General features: G+C 45.3%; 1 protein-coding gene across 1 annotated transcript in view; it reads left to right on the forward strand.

Moving 5' to 3' along the window:
- The window catches only part of raraa (retinoic acid receptor, alpha a), a 95,812-nt gene that overhangs the window by 16,871 nt on the left and 52,887 nt on the right, over positions 1-26,054 (forward strand). Inside the window, exon 2 of the mRNA XM_057026079.1 lies at positions 23,189-23,974. Within this exon, the coding sequence (XP_056882059.1) occupies positions 23,821-23,974 (154 nt within the window). The 5' untranslated portion in view covers positions 23,189-23,820. The remainder of the gene's footprint in view (positions 1-23,188; positions 23,975-26,054) is intronic.

Genomic DNA, 26,054 nt, shown 5'->3' on the forward strand with positions numbered 1-26,054 from the left:
ATGCATTTGTTCAGAAGAGAACTAGATAGATATTATTTATGATTGAGCCTGTTGTGGTGGCTGTGAGGTGCTCTTCCCACGGTTTTGTTAATAATTACATATGTATTTCAGTTTAAGATAAAGTTTTTGCCCTCTGTCTGGTTGAGAATTGTTGTGGAGGCAGAAACATTGGAGGACTAGTCTGTGGTCAACGAGGTCACCAGCAGAGGAAAGACGGAGCGGTTCAGGAGGGTCTGTTGCACTCAGCCACAACAGTATGCGTCTGCCTGCGTTCTGTGTCTCCCGGCTCCCACAGAGATAATCCCCAAGCCTTCCTCTGGGTCTATGAGGGATTAGCGGTGGCATGTGGACCGCTCAAAGAAGAGGCAGACAGCGAGCAGAAAAGTAGCGACTGTAGCTTTGGAGCAGCACCGCTTTATTAGCAAAGTAATAATGTATTTCCCCTCCCAGTCTCCTCTGGGTTCTTAGGGGAAAGTCAAGCACAGAAACATTGGAATTGCCACAGGTGTCTAGTACAGAAATAGTGTTGCCATCCCTGAACAGAGCGCGGTCAGAGCTGGGACGTATATGTGCAGCGCAGGGTTTCCTGACAACTGAAAGATGTCCTTGGTGCACATATGACGTGATGCTCGCTGACACCGTAACCTGCTGTGGAGATCAGTAGCCCAAACACGCGGTGGTCTGCTGTGATGAGTGTGCAGCGTGCAGCTTATCTTCACTTCATTAAACAAGCACCTGTTAATAATTCATGGCCGGCTTTCCCCAGATGCAAAAGCGAAAGCTCAGCTGTGCCTGTCCGTCCGTATTCCCCGTCTCTAGATATTTAGGCCTTTTCCCATTTCAGACTAGCAGTTATTCACGCGTTTCCCCCGACTCTCCAGCCTGCAGTGTGCACCTGCCTGGACGAGCGGATGAGGCTGCAGTTCCAGAGGACACAGTTTCGACGTACCCTTGCTCGTAATCTTGATTTCTCATTCCATTGTTACTCAGACACGATGTGTTCTCTTTGTGCTTATTCTCTCCATTCATCCCCAGGGAGTGTCAGCTCTCATCTTTTCTTTGAGCGGTATGGCCCGTGTGTGTTTTTTTCTCTCTGCTCGTTGTCTCTTATTGCACATCGGTGTCAGATTTAGTTGTGTATGCAGCCCATGCGTTTGATCCTGGCTGGCCTCCTCTGTTGTGTACATTGCATAACCACTCACAGCTAAACCCAGAAATGTATCTCTCTCACACTCTCCACACACACACACACGCACACACACGCAGTTGCCTTTGTTTTTGGCAGTGACCCACACTCCCCCCCCCCACTTCTACATTATTTCCCTAAACCGATGCCAACCTTGAAAGTTTTTCTCATAGCATCTCTTTGTGTATTTCCTTTCCCGTGCACCCATCTTCCTCCTCCTTTTCTGTGCTTTTCTTTTTATCTTCCCTTTCTACTCATCCCCCTCTCCCCGTCTCCTGCTCTCAACACTCCCAGTGGTCTTATTAGATGTGAAGGAGGCTTGCCTGACTGGTATGTCCCTGTGTGTGTGTGTGTGTGTGTGTGTGTGTTCTCTTAGGCTAGATGTCAGTTGACTGAGCGTGCCACTTGCACCAGCATTATTACCACCAAGCTGTCACTACCAGTATATAAAGTAACCTGGTGTTGCTGAGCTGTAGGTCCGGTCTCGCCAGCATCAGCTATCACTGCTGAGCCTTGTCTGGACCGTAGATGAGGTCTTTAAATGAGATGATACAAGCTGTGTTATTGCTTCAAACCCTTTTGTGCTGTGGAATAATGGTGGGTTTTAATGACTGGCATCTGAGTTTGGGGGTGTTTTTTTATACCTACTGTCCTGAATTTGGCTGGCTCTTTACTGCGCAAGTGTGACAGGTCCTGAAATAGTCCTTGGGATTCTTATAGCATAAGGTATATTATTAGGCACACTGAAACATCAAATCTATAGATTTTTGTAGCTGCTTTAAGCTAGACAGGGATTTAAATTGCAACAAACCATGACATTAAATTTTATTGAGCTAATTTAATGCTTTTGGGGTCATACGTGAAACATGCAGACACACACACACACACACACACACACAATCTGGCTCTAATTTTTCCTGCACATTCAGCTCCTGACACACAACCCACATACCAAACATCTATCTCCTCTCTTGAATGACAACCCACCTATGTGGTCCAACCTGTGGGATGCCTGATGCCCCTCTGCCTTCATTCTCCTGAGTGAGTGACTGATTGTTAGTGTGTGTGTGTGTGTGTGTGTGTGTGTGTGTGGTGTGTGTGTGTGTGTGTGTGTGTGTGTGTGTGTGTGTGTGTGTGTGCGTGTGTGTCTTGTTATGTTTTGTTAGTGTCTGGTTACAGGGATGGAGCCATGTGCAGGAATGGGCCCCTCCACTTCCTCGCTGGCAGGCCTGACCTCAGCAGGTCAATGTCCATTACCACATGAAAACTAAATGTCAAGCAGCCCCCCCACTACAGCCATTTGTCTTTCTCTGTGGGTCACAGTCTGCCTGGACACTTGCACTCCAACACAACCTGCTATTATCTGAGCACGCACCAATATACTCTGCAGGAAGGAAGTGAGACTGGCACAAATTTAGGAAGTGACACAAATGGAAGTGAAGTTGAGAGGAACCCATTTGTTCCAATACCTTTGAAATGATCGGTGGTGTGACTGGACACAGCTGTTGAACGGTTGTTTATATTTGTCTTATCTCTGCGTCGACTGACTAACCTTTGGTACATGTGTCAGCCACATAGTCAATGGGCACACACACACACAAACATACACATGTACACACAGTCTCTCTGTATTTCAGGGATTCTTTTTAGTTGATCAGTTCAGTCGGCTTTGGCTACTTTAGGTTCTTTCATTTCTTTGATATTTGAGAACTGTAGGAGTTCCCAAAAGAAGAACCACCCTCATCATTAGCTTGTAGCGATCTTTTTCTTCTTTAAAAAAGACTGCTAACTGTCTCCCCGTTCTCAACATGTCCTCTCCACAACTTCATGTGTTGCCATGTGTGAAACAAGCTCCTTTGTACTGTATATGGTGACATTCTCCAACGGTCCTTATCAGACCTCCAGCCTCCTCCCATTTCCATAGATAACAATAGCTGCAGCACACACACACGCATAGACATGCATATATAAACACACAACTTGTTTACAGGAAGCTGTCAGCCATGCGTCCTTAAGATAAATAAACAGGATAGCATCCCTGTTTTAACGGTGTGCTGAATATTGATGGAAAGATTGAAAGCATTCTCTTGGGCCTTTCCAACCTGAAGTATTGCTCTCAGACAATCCCCCCCCCCTTGTTGCCCTTCATTTTTATCCCATCCCTTTCAGCTTCCTTTTATTTATTGTAGACAGTAGCTTGTGTGGAGATTTTATAGACGCGGAAAATGCCATAAACACATTTATCAAGCCAGGCTGTCAATAGGGAAAACATTGGGAGCATAAATGAGAAGAATGTGGTTATAAATACAGAGAGAAAAGCAAAACAATGCAAACTGGGTTCCTGGGGACTGGTGGGGGTGGGGTGGTGTTGTAAAGTGCCAACAAGGAACAGGTTGCTTTTGACTCGGTAGAAACATGCAGGGTGGTGCGGACTCTCGGTACCACAAACAACAATGGCTGCATTAGCAGTCTGCCTGTGCAGCATGGAATACGCCACGTCCCCCCCCCCCCGATTTGATAAATGTTTCATTGTTTATGCCGTCTGGCTTTCTTTGCTGTCCCTCCACTCGCATCCTCTCTATCCTGCAGTGTGTTCAGAGACCAGCAATGCTCCCACACAAAGTGTTTTTCTCAGTGCCATTCAAGCGTTTGATGTTTGTCTCACTTGTTCGTCAGCCTCCCCCGGCTCGGATCACAGGCAGCGTTTATTCATTTGCAGTTTTGGGCCCTAAGCTGAGGGACCCCTACTAGCGAGTCCTCCACGTGCCTTTCACTTTTCCAATGCTTTTGAAGCATCATACTGTACCGTGACCTCTTTTGACTATTAGCGATTGACCTAGTTTCTAAATCTAAAGTTAGCCTCACTCAAGGCAAAAATAAGTTGATCGTCACGCTTGCGAGGGCGATTCAAATCTGTGCTCTATAAAGATGCGGGGTTAATTGATGCACGCCAGCGTCTCTGTCCCCACTGCTGCCTTTTTTTTTTGCCTGGTCTTCTTGTTTAAGCTGCCATTGAACCCCATTATCTGATTAGCCGTGCAAGGGGTTAAGACGCATTTTGTGCGTAAGCGAGAGTCTCACAGAGATGAAGAGCTCTCTCCTTACCTAAGGGGAAAAAGCCTCAAATGTACTGTAGAGCCCCCCCCCCAGTCCCACTCTGCTTCTCCCACCATCCCCCCACTGCTGATAAATGTGTTTTTCTTAAAAGAAGAGGTGGTCGGTGGAGAGGAGTCTTTAATGTAGCTTTTTTTTTTTTCCATTTGTGTGTAGTTTGCTAATGCGGCGCAGGGCCATGCTGGGGGGCTAGACCCAGGCAGACTCAGAGCCGGGCCTGCAACCTCGACCCCAGCATCATTTGTTTGGACGAGGGCCGTCAGCGCCTGTCGCGCGGCCCATGATGAAGTGTCAGTTGGTAATTGTCCCCGCGAAGCATCCACATCTCAGGGGTGAAGGAGGGAGGGAGGATGTGGGAGGCAGGGAGCTGACAGGGAGAGAAATGATGCCCTGGATTCCTCCCTCTCTCACTCTGTCTCTCATTCAATCCATATTTCTCTCTGTTTTCCCCTCTTGTTTTGCTACAGCTGCAGTGGCTACCAGGTTGTAGCTCAGTCCCAGTAGTATTGCTCTCCTGTGTACATGCGTGTAGTTTGTACTTTGAAATTACGGCAAAAATGGTCATTTACTGCTTCTGTTGTGGTGGATGATCTCATATCAAGCAAGTCGGACCTTCCATCACGTCTAAATAAATCTGAGAAACACACAAGAGATGGAAGAGGTGTCTTGATTTTTTTTTCTTTTGACTTGTTTTTACAATTTTTGTGCCCTTGAAGGATTTTTGGTCATTTAAAAAAAAAACATCCCAGCTGTAAATGAGCCTTGGTCTTTTTTGGTAATTATAACAGGCATAGGTCTTATATTGATCCAGCAAGGTGTCCACGTAATAAAAAGCTTTTACGGGACACACATATGCTATTTATACCGCAATATATAAGGTGTGCTTGAGCACTGAGGGCCCTAATGCACATCACCTATTCGCCCGTACACTTAAGGTATGAAATCCCAGCCCGGTATACTGGAATCAGCTCTGTGATAGAAGAGTGGGGGTCACTTTTGCTTTCTATATGATAATTCCACGGTGTTAAAAACTGAAATGTAGGAAAAACTATGAAAAGACAGTGAGGGCTCAGGGTTTGTCTGAAGAATATGGGGATAAAAATATAAATATATTTAGACAGGTATATTGTAGCAGCATGTTAAGGAGCTGTTATTGAGACATGATGTTCCTTGAGACAGCCCGGGGACAGCAGGCGTAGAGGACGGTCTCCTCCGCTCCTTATCTGTCTGTCTGCGTGTCTGTTGGCTGCAGGTGGAACAGGCTGCCTCATCTGTTGTTTCAGTGAAACAGCGTCTCCTCTCTATTTAATTGTTGTGCAGGCCTGGAGCAGTAAGGCTTCTGCAGCAACACACACACACTTGGACACACACGGACACCCTCCCACACTGAAAGAGGTGAGTGAAAGCACAACCTGCCAAATTATGCCCCAGTCTGCGAGGTGATGAATTTGGTTTGTGATTAGTTAGTAGAGAGGGCAGACACAGTGCTTAGACCTTTTAATGGGATATCATTTGGAAGATAACTGCTATGTCATATCAGTCTTGACAATTCACTCTAATCGGTCTCGGGTGGACGGCGTTTTGTTCGCAGACAAGAGAGGCTTGAGGAGAGCGGATTAACCCGAGCGGGGCTAAAACACGGGGGTGACTCTCAAACCCATCAGCAGTTTTGGGGTAGGTTCAGAAACCCATCCACGCAAAGTCACTTCCTCTTCCTCGCGCAGATACCACGAGGGAATCATTCCAAGTCTTCTCTGCTCCTCATTACCACAGATGAGATGCTCGGTTTGATTAACACTTCTCTTTCATCCTCTTCATTAGCAGAGAAAAGCCTCTGCAGTCGCCGTGGCTCGTGAAAGGAGGGCATGAATTAGAATCCACTTATTCCACAGACTAGCCGCTAATTCAATACAATGGCGGTTAATGGTGGAGGGTAATAAGAAACACAGTTTGTAATTGTTTCTTCGGAAGGTACGGGGCACACCAGCAGCTGTTTCTGAGCAGCAGACCGGGCCACTCAAAGAGAGTTGAATAAAATCCAGCGCCAGTATTGGAGGGTCTGTCCAGGTCCACTCACAAGCAATAAATGCACATAGACGAGCCAATTTCCTCTGGCGAAGCATCTTGTCGAGGAGCTGGGCCCCAGTCAATGAGAACCACCTGGTGCTGAGGGAAGTGATTAAGGCTGGCACCACGGCGAGCAAAGGCCTGTTTTTTTTTAGGGCGGATCGAGACGGGGATGGGGGATCTAGTGGGGGAGGCTCACCCTAGTTTGCTTTGTTGGAGAAATATTGATGTAAGGTTTTTGCCAACGCAAGATCAGAAGCGCGTTGTTGTTCTGTTGGTGCTCAATTAGAGGGAATTATTTCGGTCACAGCATGTGTTTTTGGTTTTGACACTGGCGATGATTGCTGAGCGGGCTGCAGCGCGGGACATGCCATAACAGTGGGGTTGTGGGTTCGGCTCCCACATGCTCTTCCTGTACGCGCGAACCAGTCAGAATAGCTCAGGGAGCGGCTGGCGGGACGGGATGAATTCTTTCCCTACGTTAATTGAAACCCTAAAAAATGCTCCTGAAATTCTGAGGGAATGGTGATAACACCTGTGGTGAGCTGCAGCAGGTTTCAGATCATCCATAGATGTCACAACTGCTGCAGTTCCTAACGCCTGCAATGGCTACATCGTTATTATTATGCTTATTTATCACTCGTATTAAATAATACATGATGGTTTTCATAAGGTTCAACTCCCCAGAGCAAAAGCTGAGCCGCAGCAGCGTTCATCTAACAACTGGTTCACTCTGATGGTTTTTTTTTTTTTTTTAATGTATTTGACCTTTTAACTTAACCAGCCCCCTTAGTTCTTCTGCTGCTCTCTGAAAACTCCCTTCGTGTGTGTGCGTATGCGTGTGTGTGTATGCGTGTGTGTGTATGTGTGTATGCGTGTGTATAATGTCAGGTACATCTTTTTCTCTCTTTTCCATCTTGAACAGTTCCTCTATCTATTTTCATTGTCCTAGAGCCTCTCATAAATTATTTCCAGCCTGGTAATTTCGTTATGCTCATCGTTTTTTGCACAATAAAGTCTGTAGATCTGAGATGCAAGCGCACGTGCATGCCTTTCATTCAAATATTTTATATTTCTCCTTAAACTCATGTATACGTTGCCAGAATACTCGGGATTTTGACCTTCTTCCCGTCACGGACGTCACTTTGCAGTCTGCTTCTTTTCAGAAATGAAATAAACACTTTTTTTTTGGTAGTAATTTAATGTCTCTTTAATAAATCCCAGAACTCCATACATGCAAAAACCTTGGAACAAATCCTAGCTGGCTGGAGTGTGTCGGGCTGATCTATCAGGCTGCGGTTGTGTGGTCTCCATGTTTTTGATGAAGCACGTAGTTGCAATGTTCACATTTCACTTTTTGGCTGTGAGACCTCGACGGTGTGTGTGTGAGTGTGTGTGGGTGTGTTGGTGTGTGTGTGAGTTCTCCAATTGTAAATCAAAAGTAAACCGCCTGTATTCTGCCTGCAGGCCACTAAAAGCTGAAGTCGTGAAGTAAAATTAAAGAAACATCATCATCATCACGGACAGAGACAGCAATGCCACATGATAACCCGGTGTATATGTGTGTGCACGCGCACACGCACGCACATGTCTTTGTTCTGTTGTCTAACTGTCCTCTTGGCAAGTAAATCATAATGGATCTCATTATCCAGCTGGGCTGGTTTGGTGGGGCCTGTCTGGTGGGAGATGATAGCTGGATGGCTGAGGGGTTGCCATAACAAACTCAGTCTCTCTCCCACACACACACACACACACACACACACACACACAGTTTTTATCTACACTTACATTTTTGGCTTGCAGGGCTATGGGAGCGTATACATTTCATGCACATAGACAGAACACATGTGTTTGAGCTCATCCAGACACAATGGACATTAGTGGCTCAGCTTGCCATCAGACAGACGGGGAAGTGATGCAGAGCGGGGGGGGGGGGTTGTATGAAAAATGGAACTTATCCTCTTACAGCCTCTCCCTTGTCATCCCCTCTCCTCCCTCACTTTATTTCTCTCCATATCCTATCTGTCAGTTGTTTGGAGGACACCAGCAGATGTTGGTTCATCCCTGGAGGTGAGGAAAGCTGCAGTGCCATCTTTCCCCTCCTTATCATAGTGCAGCCTCCCTCATAGGACACAAATAATGAATCACCCGTACAACCATATTGGCGCTGTGGTGAAAGAAAAAAGAAAAGTTTTTAAGTCAAACACACACACATGCTTGCAGCCACGCAGGATCTGTACACTGCTGCTTTCCACTGTGGATATGTAGGTGGAGCAGTCGGTTGCTTGTAACACAGTTAAGGCCCGCACCATTTGTCTGGACATGACCATTATCCAATCCAATTACTGGCTGGCGTACAGGCGACTCGCCAGCAAACTAATGTTTTCCCGTCATGGCTGCCCTACCTCACACCCCTCCCTTTACAAACACACACAGTCAGAAAAGAAGGCTGGAAAGGAAAGCCTCAGGCAACCCCCCCAACACACACACACACACACGCTCGGACAAAAGCACACACATATCTGATGACTGATACAGTTAATAAACTTTCATTTGAACTAATGTTTTCCGTTTACTCTGTGCCACCATTCCTCTCTCTCCTCAACTTGCTCTGTCCTTTGTCCTGTTCTCTTCATCTTCTCTCTTTTTCTCTCTCTACTGTTTATGCTCCAGATGTAGAGCTTATCTGAGCAATCAATATTGGCGGTCCCCCAGCCGGAAGCCCAGGTGGCTGAACATGGTAGCACTCAATCAGCCTGACCAGCGGTGGAAAAGGCTGCTGCTTACAGAGGTCGACGCAACTGAACCATCCAAACAGCATTAAAGTCTCTTTACATCAGAAATCAAATCAAACACATGCTGTTAAAATAGCACAGGCTGGCTGGAGCATTTTTGGTCGACATCCTCTCTGGATGCTGTATGTGTAAAGCCAATTAAAACTTTGGGACAAAACAGCTGCCATGTTTATCCTCTTTTTTATGGTAGCTGAATGGCTTTCGGCTGAGCCCACACTTGGCTCAGTGTGTGTAAGTGTGGTTTACCCGTGCTGCTTACCGTGTCAGCATGTGTTGACAGTAGACATGCTCCTTATAACCACACAACTCACAGTTGCTGTGCGCTCCGTGTTTTGCTCGAAGGCTGCATTGAGCAGATACAATGTGTGTCTGTCTGCAGCGCCTGATTTCTAGGATTTCTTTTTTTGTTGTTGATTCTCCAGCATGTCTGTGGCCATGCTCACATGCTCTGAATGTTTTATAAATGTTCCTGGAAAAGATAAACTACTTTTCCCTACTGTCAATTTTTCATTATCAAATTTTGACAATTACATTTTGCAGTTTAGCAGCTTTTGTCAAAAGTGACTCACAGTGAGCAAGTGCTTCTACCAGTGCAGATCTACAGAGAGGCAGTGAAGAGGGATAAAGAGGACAGAAGGAGAGAGGAGGAGAAAAGCGATAGGAGGAGATAAGTGCTGTTGGGACAGCAGGTGCTCTCGGAAGAGCTGTGTCTTCGTGACCTTTTTAAAGGTGCTGCTCTGCTCTGACAGGCCTCCATCAGCAGTGGGATGACGTGGGTTAAAGACCAGAGGCGTCGCCGCATTCTGCAACATTCCCCATACACATCAGACCCGTTAGAAGGGCATTGCAGGCGTCGATGCATTTTTTTACTATAACTATACTCTATACGTTAAGTAGGTACAACAGTCTGATAGAAGGCTGCTGTGTGTTTCAACTGTGAGCCTCTGCAACAACTCCCCGAGCCTCTCTAAATGAAATCCTCTCCTCATGTGCCACAAGACAGGCTCCATTAAGGGAGATAAGGCTCCTCAGTAGATTGTTGCAAATCAGGGTCATGTGAGGGCATGGACATTCAGAGGAGAAATCCCTGCACCCATGCTGTCTCTCAGCAGAAGAAGAGGAGGCCGGTGTTTGTCAGGGAGCCCCTGTGTAGATGTTGAGGACACTGTGTGGCTTGCTGCTGTCAAGGACCTTTGCCAGCTTTTGATTTGTGCGAGCCGTGCGTTTGATCTGTGGAGTGCACAAGTTGAATTTCTCCTCATCCCCCCTTTTTGCCGCTGACCCACTGGCAAACACACACTCCCGTCACTCCACATAACCTTTTTCAGTGGTGAGGAGCTCTTGATGCTTAAAGTGAGAAAGAGAAGTGTCAACCGAAGATGAAGTGAAGAAGAGGGAGGGAAAGCTTTGTGGATTTGTTTAATGCATTTACAAAGACATACAAAAACTATTATATATGGGTGCAAACCTGTTGTATGGATGATCTCATTTTGTTGCTGGAGGTGCTCAAATGTGGGCAGACAGTCTCAGTATTTTTTAATAAGACAGCAATAACAATAAATCCTGTACGGTAATCACCCACTTGCGACTCTTCTCTCTCCCCAAACGCTGAGCGATGTAGCATTACTTTGCTGCCACCTTCAATTACACCATTCATCATGCGTCTTATCTAGCTGTTGGTTTGATTGAGTATGCAGTGGGAAGTGTTGCAAACCCTGCATCTTCTACACAAAAGTGTGTGTGTGTGTGTGCGTCTGTGTGTGCGTGTGTGTGTGAGAGAGAGAGAGAAAGACAGTCTGTGTGTTGGCAGGACTGGAAAACTGCTCCTCCAGTGGAATGTGGTGGGGTGTGTTGAACGTATTGGGATGTATGTCTGCAGATGCTGAGATGCATTTACGCTTAGCTTCAGAAAAGTATATAAATCAAATCAGAGCATCATCCCCCACTCTGATTCTCTCTGTCTCAGCAAACACATTTCTCTTTTGTCCCCTTGTGCTGTCCCTGTCCTTCCTTCTCTCTCCCCACTTTCCTCCTCCTCCTTCTCTTCTGCCTCCTCTTCCATGTTTTTTGATTTCTGGGACAAATTTATCTGGGGGCCCAGGTCTAATCTCCAGTCATGCTGGGTGTTGGGAACCGGGTGACAAATTTTAATAAGCAACTGGGTGCTATAATTTAGCATCCTGGGAGGAAGATTAGGATGATTGATACTGGGATTGCCTAATGGTCCAGCCGAGGGCTTCCAGCCCAAATTGGTGGTAATGAAAGTTTTGTGCAAATTACAAAGGAGCAAAAGAAGCCATCCTCACTTTCTGTTTCATTCTCGCACTGCCCCCCCCGCGCACACACACACCTGGATTTTCTCTTTTATTTCCACCTTTGTTTGCTCCTTCCTCTGTCCTTTCTTCATGGAGATGCGCTACATACGTGTGCACACAGAACGGTTGCGAGATGCTGTCTATGTCACTCCCGCACTGTCAGGCCAAATATATCCAGAACTCCAGAGAGATGGAACGACAAGGCCGATGACCCATCTCCTTCCACCCCCTTGTGTTTCTTTTGCTGTTTCTGTTTTCATCCCTTGCGCTGCTCTTTCTCATCGCTGCACCAAAATCACTTTCAGCTGGCCTGCAACCCTGACAGACTCTTCAGTATCGGGCCAGGACAATTTCCAGGCCACTTTTCAGGCGATGATGAACGCTCATCACTGTCCAGTACATTGTTCCCATGTCAGACTGTTTACAGTATCCCAAATTCCAATGAATTATTCCTTTTCTCGTAACAACCATTTGAATAAAAAACAAAACAAAGCTAGACAATAAGGGCCAGACAAGTTTGCCACACAGACTCAATAAACAAAATCGAATTAAGGCAGTGTATCACGAGATGCTGTGATTGGTACAACCCAAGTATGTTGCTGTAAAATGTAACAAAGAACACAATGCACAGTTTGGTCTGGGTGGGGTGGCGGAGTTTGCAGAGGAAACTGCTTTCATAAGTCGTGCATGAGAAAATGTCCTTGCTGAATCTCCAACTTCCTCTACTTGCCAGTTTTACATTATGTACCGACAAAAACATCAGACCTAAACATTTCACCATTAACTCGTGAACAATGGATAAATAAACTACTGCTGGCGCTGAATGTGGAGTGGTGGAGGTGTTCGTTGGTCCACAGTTCTGGATGTTAGACCTGATGCTTTGAATTGGAATTGGAAATAATGTTTAAACTCACCTTATTAAGTAAGGACGTGGCCTTTTGACCTCTGTGTTTTTACGTGTATTTGGCTCCATTTGATTATTTTAAAGCTCACATTGCTTGTTTCAGTCCTGTGCTCTCCGTACTCCCACACAGCCCTCTCTCTAGTCCTGTGTGTTTTATGTAATATTTTGTATGCTTCTCCCAAACTCGCCTTCCTCTCTCCCTGCCACACTGAGTTATGAATTGATCTTTCATTAATAGCTTCATTAGCATTTTCTGTCTCTGAGGTGTTTGTGCAACAGTTGAAATTACACCCAGTATGGCTGCCTCATTAAACAAGCTAACGTTCCAAATCTCCTCCTGACAAAACTCAGTAAGGTGTGGAGGAGTGGTAATAACACCCAACGCAAAGCTTACTCACAGTCCCCGAAAATTCTCTCCTCCAGTTTCCAAACCTGCATTGCGCAACCAGCAGGCTTATGCAACGTCCTGGACAAATGTGAACAAAAAGAGCGTTTGTTTCAAAACCCAATCTGCTCTCAGTGATGAAAGTTTGATGCGCAGTCACGATGTTGAGTGGAGAAGCGCCCGCACATAAACGATCCAATCCCCCGCTGCAGAGCATCATGATCAACTCTTTAATCCTGACAGCTTCCTGACTCCAGCGTTGGTGAGGAGCTGTTCCTGACAAGCTCAGATTTGGCGAGGCCTCGCTTCATTTGTGGGATTAATACCCAGGATTGTGATTACTGTTACAAAGAGGATTCTTACAGTGACTACAGTTTACTTTCTCCATGGGGTGGGGGGTGATTTTCACTACAGGTACATGATTCAAAGCCTGTTGGACTGTAAACATGAGCCACTTTACTGTTTCTACCTATTCTGGTCAGGCGTACAGTCATTTGGCACAGCTCAGTGTTTGTACAGGCCAGTGCAGCAATTTGTGTTTTCTAGGAGCGGCGGTCAAAAAGAGCTCCTGGAACACAAGGAACAACGGATAATACTTGGCTGCCCCTTTACTTTTTCTAATTCACAAGTGTTTCATTGCAATGCAGATTGTTTGAAAGTGTTTTAAAGATATGGTGTTTTCATTTTGACAATATACATACCATGAACCCGGCTGTTGGGAGGCAATAATGCAGGAAAACAAGTGAATATGGGTAGCATTTGTATGCTAAATGCTGTTCTCTCTCCTCCTCTGCGGCTGATGCTCTGAGATATTAAACAGCGCGGTGGAGCGCTTTGATGCCTATTTTCTTGTGATCATGGGATATTTCTGATATTATAGGCTGCAGGGGGAGGGCCTGAGTAGGCGTCGCTTCATGTGACTGGCTTTTAGGAGGGGGAGATGAGGGCCTTATGGTGGAGGAGAGAAGCAAGGCGAGGTGCTGATGGGAAAGAGACAAATGGCGTGCCAGTGTCAGAAGTGGTCATGTGCTCAGAAAAGTACAGGAGCGAATGAGAGGGAGGATGGAAGGAAGGGTTGACTGATTAACCTGTTTACCTCCCTGAAAACGCTGCAGGCGCCATTCTGATTAAAGTTCCATCTTCCATCTATCATCACCAATGCTGGCTCAGGCCGTCGGAGCTGCCAACACCAAACGTTGTGGAACACTCCCCCCCCGGCCTGAGCAGCCATTACACCCCGGAAAATCGAGCCAAACACTTTTGGCTTGGGATTCTTCCTCATATACATCTTTATCTACTCTTCGTGCTGTGCTGCAGAGCGTCTGGCTCCCTGTAACACTGCTTCTGTATCTCTGCAAGTTTGCTCCAGTGTCACACTTTAGCAACTTAAGGCTTTTAGCACCTACAGCATAATATGATTACACCCTCTTAGAGATGTGAAATTGTCAGCAGCATTCTAAAAATAAACTCTGGGTCCAGTAGCGAGGCACCGGTAGCACTGTGATGGATCGCATATAGAAAAATGGAGCGGCAGCTCAAGAAAAAATCTTCCAGCCACTGAAGCAGAAATGTCAGGCCTTTAAAAGCTTTTTGTGGTGTCATAAACCCAACAAGCACCGCTGGATAGTAAAATAGAGGACATGCTGGCAATTAGCGTTGGCTGTTGCCTTGACTAGAGGTTAGTCAAGGCAACAGCGGAGGTGCTGGCCCGGCTCTTTAAAAGAGACTGTCCTCCAAGGAGAACAATAACATTACTTGTTTTTCCATAAACGCTGGCTTCATTGATTTGTAAACCACTCACCTCAACGTTGATCCGCCCTGATCTCTCTTCTTTTCGCTCCTCTGCAAAGACTGGTAGAGAATGAGGTCAGTGTAATTTCTCCCATTCCCACAGAGCCACTCCACTTTCGGAACGCTGCTTTGTTTCCACGCTCGTTCTGCCTCCTCCTCGATTCCTCTACCACGCTCCGTCGTTCTTCATGCCAGTGTAGGTTGATTGAAAACATATGGGCATTGGCTGGTCCTTCCTCAACATGCAGGTCAATTCTTGGTCAGAGAGACCAAGAAACATTCGGTTTTCAATAAGTGCAGATTACAGCAAATTTAGATTCAAGCCGATATCAACTTTGCCTCTTATTGGTCCATAATTTAGCAGTTAATGCCACAAAAAATGAAAACATTTGTTGTATTTTATGCAATCGTGATCTGAAAAAGATCTGAAAGAGTACTGAATACAAAAATACAATAATAATTGCCAGACAAGGGTCTATGTTCATCTTCACTTTTCAGCCATATTGGAGCAGGAGCTGTGTGTGTCTGCGTGTGTGTATGTGTGAGAAGGAGAGGTCAGTGGTGCTAACGCAGTCCCCTGGCTACTCTCAAGGTTAATGTGAGACTGACATTGGCCGCTATTAGTGGCCTTCAGATACTTCCCACCCCCATACGTGCAGCTGATTCATCCTGGTGGCAGCCGTGCATTAAGTTGTAACAGCTTCACTTCCAGGTGTCACTCACCCCTTTAGACGGGGGCCTACATCATCATTTTACATTTCCTATTAAGTCCAGTTGCCTACGCTCAAGCACAATGGACCATTAAAGTGATAGGCTTGCCGTTACCACCTCGCACTGATGTGTCGCTCAGCTCTTACTATATGTCATTATTTCATGTCATTCCATTGTCTGTTAATTGAAATAGTGCAGACATTGTCTACATGGTCCATTAACGGGACAGGAGCCTTGTTCATGTGTCACTGCTGCATTGGTGCTACCTCATTAATTTTCATAGTCTGTGTTTGACTTACACATGCACAGAAAGACAAGAGGGGAAAAACGCAAAGAAGAGATGCACAGTGACACTCTGAAGATCACCCAAACCATTGAAAAACCATTTGCATTTTAATTCAAAGGCATTAAGCAGATGCTCGTGCTGGATGATGTTTAGTGTCTAGCTCAAGGACACTGGAGGTTTTAATAGATGAATGAGGGCAGTCAGATTAATCCATTTTCTCTTTTCATTGTTAAAGGCATAGTGCAGTTCTTTGAAGAGTATTTGTATGGAGTACTTGTGCCTAATCGATACATAACCTGCAGATAGTGGGTAGCAGGTCAGTTGTCTGAAGGGCTGAAAGATGGACTACAATACTTGAGTTGAACCAACACTATTGTGGTGAATCCTGCAGAATCCCTCTCCCTGTCTCCGTTGTTTATTTTTAAGATCGCTTTTCAAGGGCAAAATGTGTGCTTTATGGGACTCAACCAGAAGATGGTGGGGATGTGTGTGCAGCTGGGTCCATGTGAAGAGTGATGATGTTGTTGACTCACTGTCAGCTGGGTGCCAATCAATCAATTAACCAATCAATAGTCATCTAGTGAGCGCCTAAGGACAGAAAATCTCCCCGAAACACTCAAATCAATTACTCTATGCCTTAGCCACAGGCTCACGTACAGGTGTCCATCCACACACACACACACACACACACACACACACACACACACACACACACACACACACACACACACACACAAGCACAGTTTTACCTAAAAAAACCCTGAATTTTGAACTTGTAGTTCCTCTCTCATGCATTCAGCCATTAGATTCTGGTGCCTTGGGAACAAGACAGATGAGAAGCTTGTCTTTTTTCCCCTCATTCCTTTTGCCTGATCCCCTTTTTTCCTCTTTTTCATCCTCCTGCTCCTCCTCCTCGGCTCTGTCGCCTAATGGAATTCAGTGTTCCCTGGCTGCCATCAGCAGCCATAGTCACTGCACTATAACGCAGTTAACGGATAGGCCTGGCAGCTTATGGAGCCCATGCATTTTTAAACGGCCATGTTATGACTTCGAGAAAGTGGGCAAAGGCAGAACACCTTGTAGCTTTATTTTCATACATGACTATGTTACCAAGTACATAAACTGCATACATATTTGCAGGCCCCCAGATGTCATATGGATTTATTTGTGAATAAAATGTATACTGCAGTGTTGCTAATATCTCCTTGATCACACACACACCACACACACACACACACACTCAGCTTACCATGTGCTTGCGTGGTTTAGAGAGGTCATAGCATGTTAAACACCACTCAGTAGTGTCTATCCTGACCTGCAGTCTTTCGCCTCCTCTCCGCCCTTCCACATAAACTACACACGCATGAATACACATGTGCACACAGCTGGAAGGTGGCGCTCTAAATGATCTCATTGTGGCCCTCCTCCCGTTTGCTTGCTTGTTCTGCTGAGGGCACCACTCAGTAGGAGCTATGGAAAATGTTTTTTTTCTGTCCCGGGCAAAGACGAATTGCGTTCAGCTCCAAATGTGGTTTTCTCAGAGCCACTAATTGCAGATTTTGGCACAACAGGCAGGCTTTCTGCCAGCGTTCACACCTGATCTTTGCACACTGGATGTGTCCTGATCAGCAATGCTGCCCTGTGAAGGTCCACTCGTAGAAAAACCAAAATCCACAATGATGTCATCAGGCAAGACTGTTGTCAAATGTAAAGTAGAACAAATTGTTTTTACGTGAACAACCGATTTCTGTTTTTATATTAGTAACTAGGGAAGATAATATTGCTGCCAGAAGCAGTTTAGTTCCTTGCATTGATTGCTCACAGGTCTGGACTGGACTTACTGTTGCAGTAAGTCAACATTTTCACTTGTTCCTGGATTGTTCTTTATTTATTAACATGTAGTTTCACCAGTCCTTTAATACCACACTCTGGGATGAAGTGTCCTTGTCCGGTTTGCTAAACACGGGTTAAGTTTAATTTCTTTTTTCCTTGGTTTATAATGAAAGGATAGAGCCTCATGCAAGCAAACACATAGTTGCAGTGTAATATTGTACATCATTCTTATGATTCGGGTTGAGCCTTCTATAAACAAGATGCTAACAAGCATCTGGAAATGGTAATATAGGGGTTGGCAGCTATATAATACATTTGATTTATACTGTCTGGCTTTGTGTAATAGAGTTTCTTATGTCTGTGTTTGACAAACATGCCTGCAGCCATGTTTGGCATGTATATTTGTCTGCATTCTCTCTGGCCCTCCAATTTTATTGACTAATGTCTTGAAGATTTATTTTATTTCTTTTCCAAATATGGCATGACTTTCCAAGTGTAGGGTGACGTGAGGCACGGCTGAGAGGGATGCGCTTAACTATTTGTAATTGTTAATATATTTCCAGTATGTGCTGGGTTTCCTGTAGAAACTGCTGATTATCCCATTTAAGAGGACTCTTGTTGTGAGAAGTGGGTCCTGTTTGATCTTCCAGCAGGGGAGTAGTCACATAAACAGGAAGGGGCCTCACAGTTTAGTGCGTCAATAGCTCTCGCGTCATTGATTCGTCTGTGCTGAGACGTGCCAGAAGTGTTTGACACAACACTGTTGGCCTGATATCCTGGATAGGTAAATAAAGTTGATGCAGACTTACAGGCAACACACACACACACATATGCCGATGTGCTGATTGCGCAAACACACGCGTATCCGCGCACAACTGCCCGGATGCTGCGCGTGTGCTGGCAGAAGGAAAAATTGTTCGTCCTCTTGAGCCAGCTGCGTTCTGTTCTCTGATGGGACCAGAGTGATGTAAAGGGGCATGTGCTGCTCTCATGTTCGTGCAGTATGGGGTCTGACAGCTCCAGTGCTTGGACTGAAGATATTCTGCATGTGTGCGCCAGCGGGTGGGGTATGTTGTCTGTTGGAGTTCTTTTTAGAAATATGGAATTCATTTTGTTTCTTACTCACTCAAGGAGTGTGTGTGTGTGGGGGGGTAACACACACATGGACTTATTATATCATCCATTGTCCATCAGTATTACGAATTAGACTGTCTTCCTCCTTTGCCCCTGACGTTGTCTTAGACTGTAGGCCGTTTAAATATTTTCATTGTTGAGCTTTTTCTTTAAGAAAAAACTGATTTTTATAACCATCAGCATGATTTTCCTGGTGCTTTTACCTCTCTGGTGCTGTCCCAACAAACTTGAGATGGAAGCATGTAACTGATGGGAAAGAATAACAGCCCCCGGACCACAGGAGGCACGACTCCCTCACCAGCAGGAAACCTCAGGGTTGGTGTTCTGTTTGCTCTCGCTTGAGCTGTCCTTGTGCTTCTTCTCCACATTCAATTTTTTCCTATGCTTTTTTTTCCCCCTCTTGGAACTTGTCTGTTATCCCTGAGTCTATAGCACATTTAGCCTTTAACACACTTTGTCCAGCATTATTCCCCCTCACCGCCACCTCCCTCTCTCCCTCCCACTTGGATTCTTTCCCTCATTTCTCCCTGTAACCTCATTGCTCATGTCAAATTTCATATTAAGCAATCCTTTCCATGGATCCAGCTGTGTAAACAACAGGGACAGGGCCCTCCGTGTTTTCTCAGAGCGGAGACAAAAATGCTGGATGCAGGGAGATCTCTGCACGCCGCTTCGATGTAAACCCCATTGTCTGCACTGTCGCTTTCTGGTAGCGGAGTGTTTCTTGTGCGGGGTGAGGCTGACTGTGAAGTGTACCAGGCGGTGTGTTTATGTGGGTGTGGAAGCTTTCTGTTACTATTGCCCCCTGCAAATATTGACAGGGTTGAATAGCTGCAGTGAGTAGCTCAAAAGTAAACACTACATGTCACGCTCTGCCAGATATGCCGCTGGTAAAAATGTGTCTTGCCTAAGGTAATTCCTCACTCCTCCCCACCTGATACATGTTACTTAAAGTTTTTGATTTAATAGAAAATACCGGCGCTGCGTTACATCGCTGACCCATATATCTCACAGACACGCCACCATCTTACTCTCCTATTTATAAGTTTATAATCTGCCAGCCTGTTTATGTGCTTATCTGTGAGACTGATCTTGACAAATGAAACTGCCTTGATTCTTTATTTAAAGAGTGGAGTTGCAGCGTTCGATACTAAGTATATTTAGTCTTGTTTGACATTGTATGGCTCCTCACTTGAGCCATTTGGTTTGTGTTTATGGCCGTTTGTGCAAGTATGCGTGCAGCTGGGCCAGATGGTACTGTTCTGCACAGACGGCCACAGAAGGGATTATTATGTGTGAAGGAAGTCAGCCACCATCTTACACACACGCACGCAGGGATCGTCTCTGGGTTTATTTTTTGCAGGTGCAGCGCTTGCTGGCATTTCAGATAATTAAAGGTTGACCTTTTTGAGGTGAGGCAGAAATGTCACCCATGCCGCTTCACTGACGAGAGGATTCACCCCACAGGGGGCCTTGGCACGGCAGCTCAGGATTCTCAGCAGCTCGGATAGGCACTTAGCACCTTTTATCCTTTTGCCCCGTATTTTCTGGCTTTCTTTGAGGACTAGATGCTGCCTCCAGCTTCTCCACTGAAAATACTCCAGTCATCACGCTCCCTCACCAAAGCTAGACAGGTGGAAGGTGCACAGAGGCGCACGTAATGTTTAGTGTTTGATGTATTGCTTTATATTATAGTGCAATCCATGATAATGCAATCACTGTCGCACCTTGGCACGAGCACACAAGCGCAGAAATACGTGCTAGCACAGCCAACAGCTTAGACACTTGTTGATGTGCACACTCATGTTTTCTCTCGTACACGCTCAATTTTGCATGTGCCAGTGCAGGCATGTCTTCCTAAACATGCTTTTCTGTTCTTCATTTGACTCGGGGAATGTTACATCTCACGTTTGACATATATCTACACTCTCCCTGCTGTCCTCATAAAAATTTCAGTGCATCGTGCTCAAGTGACTTCCATTATGCGGGACTCTGCCTAGGGTCAGAGCCCACCCTGTGTTGGAGTGGTGCTGACCTAACAGGCTGCCAGGAATGATTTTTTTTTAAAAAATAAAAAAGTTCTGCACTTCTGCACTGCTTTTTTTTTAATTGTTAAAGTTCATCCACATGCTTTCGCCGCTTTAACATGAGTTTGGCACATTCATGAAGGAGGGATAGCAGAGACATAGCAGTGTCATGCACCTGAGTGGAGTGGGGCTTTTGTTTGTTGTCGTACCGCCATCCAAGCCTCAACACCAAACAGTGTTTTTGTGTTGGTTTATTTCACTGGTCATTTCTGACCCTGCACACTTGTACTGTATAGATCTGTGCTGGACTGGCTCTTCCCATGTGTCTCCCTCTATTTATATCCATGCTAGAGTGTCTCTTTAAGTCATGTGCTGCATTTACCAGCTGCTGCGGATGGATTTACCGTGCTGTCTGTTCATCCACTCTGACCTCAGGCTGCCAGTTGTGATTATTTATTCAACATTTAATGTCACAAGGAATCTAGTCCTCTGTGACCCGCGACCCCTGACCCTTCACTCCCAGTGCCTTTTTCATGCCAGACCATGTTAGGACCAAGTGACCCAGAATGTTTTTGTTTACAGCTCCCACAGCAAGCGGTCATATACTTGCTGTCCGTATAGCACCTTGTCTGTGTAGCCGAGCGTGTGTAAAGATACTGGAACACAAATGGATGCTGTGGAGGAATTGTTAGAAAGCCCATGAAAAGATACGTGTAATGGCCATAATCCAGGCCCCCGGGTAGCTCTTTACATATAGAGGATGGGCATTTCCTTTAAATCTTATGCATAGGCTTATTTTTCAGTGCAATATTTTAAATGGGCTATTTACATAAACATGAACTTAAACAGTCATCTTCAGCTTTACAATGCAATCCTGCATCTTCTATTTCCTCTCAGCCGTGACAGTATCTCAGTACCTCAGCATGAAGAAATCATCCAGTATTATGCACCAAAGTTCTGCCTTTATTCATCCTCATATCAATGACCTTATGTGTTGTCCTATATTACACATACTCCATACAACAAGAGGCACAAGAGTCAAGAGTACCCTGGCACAGCAACAGAGCTGGAGAGTCATGTCTGCATACGCAGAGACAAAGCATAACATGTAATTGTGAGCGTTTACTTGTCTTTCATTTATTTTTGCTCATGGGTTGTAGCAACCTTATATGGAAACTTGGTAGTGTGTTGAATTCTTAATTATTGCTGTATGCCAGATTTTCTGATACATATATTCACTTCTACACGTATGTAGCGTATGTAGGTTTGATGTATGAGCATGTCTCTGTGTGGGTTTGAACATGCCCCCTGTTTTTTCTTTTCCCTATCTATCTATTTGCATTTATCTACTTCTATATGCATACAGGCGTGCAGATGTAGTATCGATCTAATGCTCCGTTTATTCGGTTTCATATCATCCATTTCACAGCCATAGTTATGCCATCGATTTAAATTATTCAAAGTTGCCCCTGCATGGATGTACTGTAAATAATACATACATGCATGCAAATGATTGCAAGAAGCTTGTATCAAAAGAAATATGGAGCGTTTTAGCAAATTATGCTATTTCAAGTCTGTTGGTTGTTTATAAAAGATAAGAACACCAAGACATAAGCCACCGATTCTGACTGTGGCTTCTGTGCACATCTCAGAGGTTCAGCTCCTGGGTTTCTCTCACTGTCCCAGTAGTTGTGTTTCTAACTGGCCTGTTTGTTGTGTAGATAACATCAGTGCTTTTGTATTTAGCAGCAGTAAAAAGAAACGAAAATAAAAAAGCATAGCCGGATCTTCAGCCCACGATCCCTGACTGGGGATCACCGTAAAGAGGAGGATTGGTCACTTGTTTACTGAAATGTTGCAGTTCTGGCTCGTTCAAGTTGGAGCAGGCACACAAATTTGACCCCTGTTTCTTTGCTGGAGTTCATCCATGATGCCCTTTTGGGATTCATGCAAGTGTCACATTCCTGAGCAACACTGTTCAAGCAAAGACACATTCCTTCTGCTCTTTACCCTCACCCTGTGTCGCAATAATGTACATTTACACCTTTAGATCTACTTTATGGTTTCAAAAAGGCTCAGCACGGTATAACTGTTGCTGTTGTTTTGAAGAGAGCGTCTCTCTGTTGTTGTCTATATTGTGCTACTATTGTTGTGTTTTATGTTAATCGTGTCCCTGGTGTGCAGAGTTGTCAGGGCTGGTGCTTTGTGTAGCGCATACAGATCTGTTAGTACATGCCTGTCGCTATACTTTAAAGTTGCAGAACTCTCTGGTGGTCCCACTTCTCAGATCTCACCTCAGGATTCTGCCACTGTTTTAATTAGCAAACTTTTTCTTTGTGTTTCTCCCTTCGTGATTGTTTTTGTTGCCTGCCTTTATTAATGAGCACGTGAATGAGCTTGCAAAGCTGCAAGGAGGCATCATGCACCCACTGCTCTCTTTGCAGCTTTAACAGTCCAGTAGGTGATTAAAGCAGAGCGGTGTGGGGGACGGTTTTTTTGTACGATCTCAAATGAGACATTGCCATTAATTAGTGTCAAAAGAAAAGAGCTGTTGTGCTTGAGCACCTAAAGGAAAGCGATCTCTTTACCTTGTCTATGAAGCTCTAAATGTATCTCCCTCTCTTTCTCTCTCTTTCATAGGCATTTGGGTTGTAAAGAGGAGGCCTGTCCAGGGAGAAGAGCTTTGTCTTGGCATCATGTGATCTGTGAATTCCATCACAGTGCCCTCACAGAGGAAGCTCCCATGGATGCTTTATAACCACTAGCACCCCCGTCACTGCTCCAGACTGTGGCCGTCAAAGTCACCTGTACTTGAACTGACTTGCTTCTTCTGCCACTTACCCCCCACCGGCACCATCCTTTTGACACGAAGATAAGGAATGGCCGTGAGAGTGCCAGCCTCCCCAACGCCTCTTGCAAATAAGGCCTTTCAGCTTATTTCACAATAGCAGAGAAAGGAAGGATAAAACGTTCTGCAATCCCCTTTTATGCTTCCGCCCTTTTTAACTTTGTTTCCCCAGTAACAGCCCTCAAAGCACACATTTGCTAAACCCACCAGATTATATCTGGGTGACATCAATGGCAGCAGACATTTAGGTTCACTCAAAAGTATACTGCCATTTTCAGACAAGCTATTTTTTGGGGGAATATCTACTTGTACGCCAGCTCAATGGAGGATTAAATCACCCAGGATCCCAAAAGGACTCACAGGACTTCTTACGGTGGTTTCCCTTTAACGTCAGTTTTGTGACTGAAGGTCAACTTCTGACATCATGGCGGGCAAAGGCAACCCAGTACCGGGTCCCCATCTCAACGGCTTCCCCGTGCCGACCTACTCGTACTTTTTCCCACACATGCTGGGGAGCTTGTCACCACCAGCCCTGCCTGGTCTTCCCATCAGCGGGTATAGCACCCCCTCACCAGCCAGTAAGTAACCTCAGAGAGCTAATGTTCACTCTGCCACTCTTCACATTTCCAAACATATGAGTGTGTTGTGTTTGGGTTTCTCTGGATGATGGTTGGGGGACAGGAAGTGGCAACAGGAAGTTCAAGGTAGTTTTCTATGTCAACTGGACTGGGTTTCTCCTCTTGAAGACCTAAACTGAAGAACTGAAGAAGAACTGAAGAAGCCTTCTGGATAGAAGGCGAAACGTCTTCAAGAGAAGAAACCCAGTCCAGTTGACAGAGAAAACTACCTTGGATACAATGACCTGGATGATTGAGAATCTACACAGACAACAGGAAGTTCGATTTTTCTTCATGTTTGCACCTGTACACCTCTCCTCTACCAAGTATGCCTGCACACTGCATGTGTGAGACTCCTTCTCTTAATCCTGTTTGGAAGATTTGTACTTGAAGACGGACACGCACACACACAAACACACACACACAGATAAGTAAATACATTGCCTGCAGCATTGTCCTAAATTTACAAGCCCACTCACAAATTGAAATGTCAGTATAAAAGACAAGGAAGTGCAGAAGAACAGCCAGAAATGAGCAATGCTGCTAAATAAATCTCCAAAAATTAACAACCTACTTATTCAAGCCTTCATGAGGATAATTCCTTTGATTTAATCAAATCCAAGAATAGCACTGAAGATGAAAACAAACTAGTCTGATTTCCATACCAGTGTGGAACAACACAACTGTCTGAAAAAGGAAGATCAATTTTAATAACAGTAACATCGACGTCGAATAAATCTGTCCATGTAGGCTTTAAAATATAAAACCTCTATGACGATCTTTATCTACAAAAAGGCTGTGACTGTGGCAGAGCCTAAAACCAGAGACATTTATGGTGCTGAACATCCACCATGAGTCACCAAAGTTCAGCTGAGGTCAGTGAATTGACTTTCTATCTGGAGTTTACGTTGGCAGCTGGCGTGGAGGGAAGTAAAGAACAGTTAGTGCCCAGCCCAGTCACTCCCACTTCCCCAATTCCAGACCCCTTACTGTCTTCAGATTCCTCTTTTTACACTGTTGCGTGTGTGTGTGTGTGTGTGTGCGTGCGTGCGTGCGTGTGTGTGTGTATGATTACTCTCGCAGTGTTTGCCATGCTGGGCGGTGAGGTTCCTTCCCTTTTGCCTTGGACAAACATTTCCTGTCTGTAAACATTGGAGAACCAGGGACACCACAGTTTCCTGATGAAAACATACACGCACGCGCGTACACACACCCACACTCACACACACACACACACACACACACACACAGTCAGCAGCATGACCACACTGTCACACCAGCACATTGCCCTCACGTCCTCTTCATCCCTCTCCCAGCGCTCTCCGTGTCCCTCCTGGTTGCACAAACACATTGTTTCTCTTTTATTCTCATATTTTCACACACACGCCAGTTAAGCCCTCACCAGCCCCATTCAAAGCGCAGAGGTGATGAAAGAGGGAGAGAGCAGAAAGAAAGTGTGCCAGTGCCGTAGGAGGAGGGGGAGAGAGCCACTGTGTTCAGAGCTCGAACGAGAGGGATTTACTGAACATCAGATCAAGAGAACTGAGAGTTGGATTCGGATTTCATCGCCGGCTTAATCCACGTGACAGTTTTCCGTGTGTGAGTGTGAGCGTGTTGCTAGTGACGATGACGTGATTTGAATGATGGTTTGAAGGATTTTTGACTTCATTAATTTCATTTTGTCTTGTCCATAATCCTGCTGTTGGTATGTTTGGATTGCAAGGAAAGGCATGTGATTGTGTTTAGTCTAATCACATGCATGTGGGGGTATTAACCATGAAAACCGTGTTATTGGCAGTTCCTGAAGAGTATTATGTTGAGTAAACAGTCCTGAAGACGGAACATGACATCTGGTTTTCTGAAACCTCCAAACTCTGTCCACGCTCATTCTCCCTCCGCTCTGCCCTCAGAGCCGTGCGAGCCTTCTTCTACGCTAACAAACCACAGTAGACCAATTATTTGGATCAAGCAGAGCAGAAGCAGTAATCAGGGTCTGAAGCACACACTCTCGGTATCTTTGTGCAGCTCCAGCCTCCTGGGT

This window comes from Takifugu flavidus, chromosome 1, assembly GCF_003711565.1.
Source record: "Takifugu flavidus isolate HTHZ2018 chromosome 1, ASM371156v2, whole genome shotgun sequence".
Classification (NCBI taxonomy): domain Eukaryota; kingdom Metazoa; phylum Chordata; class Actinopteri; order Tetraodontiformes; family Tetraodontidae; genus Takifugu; species Takifugu flavidus.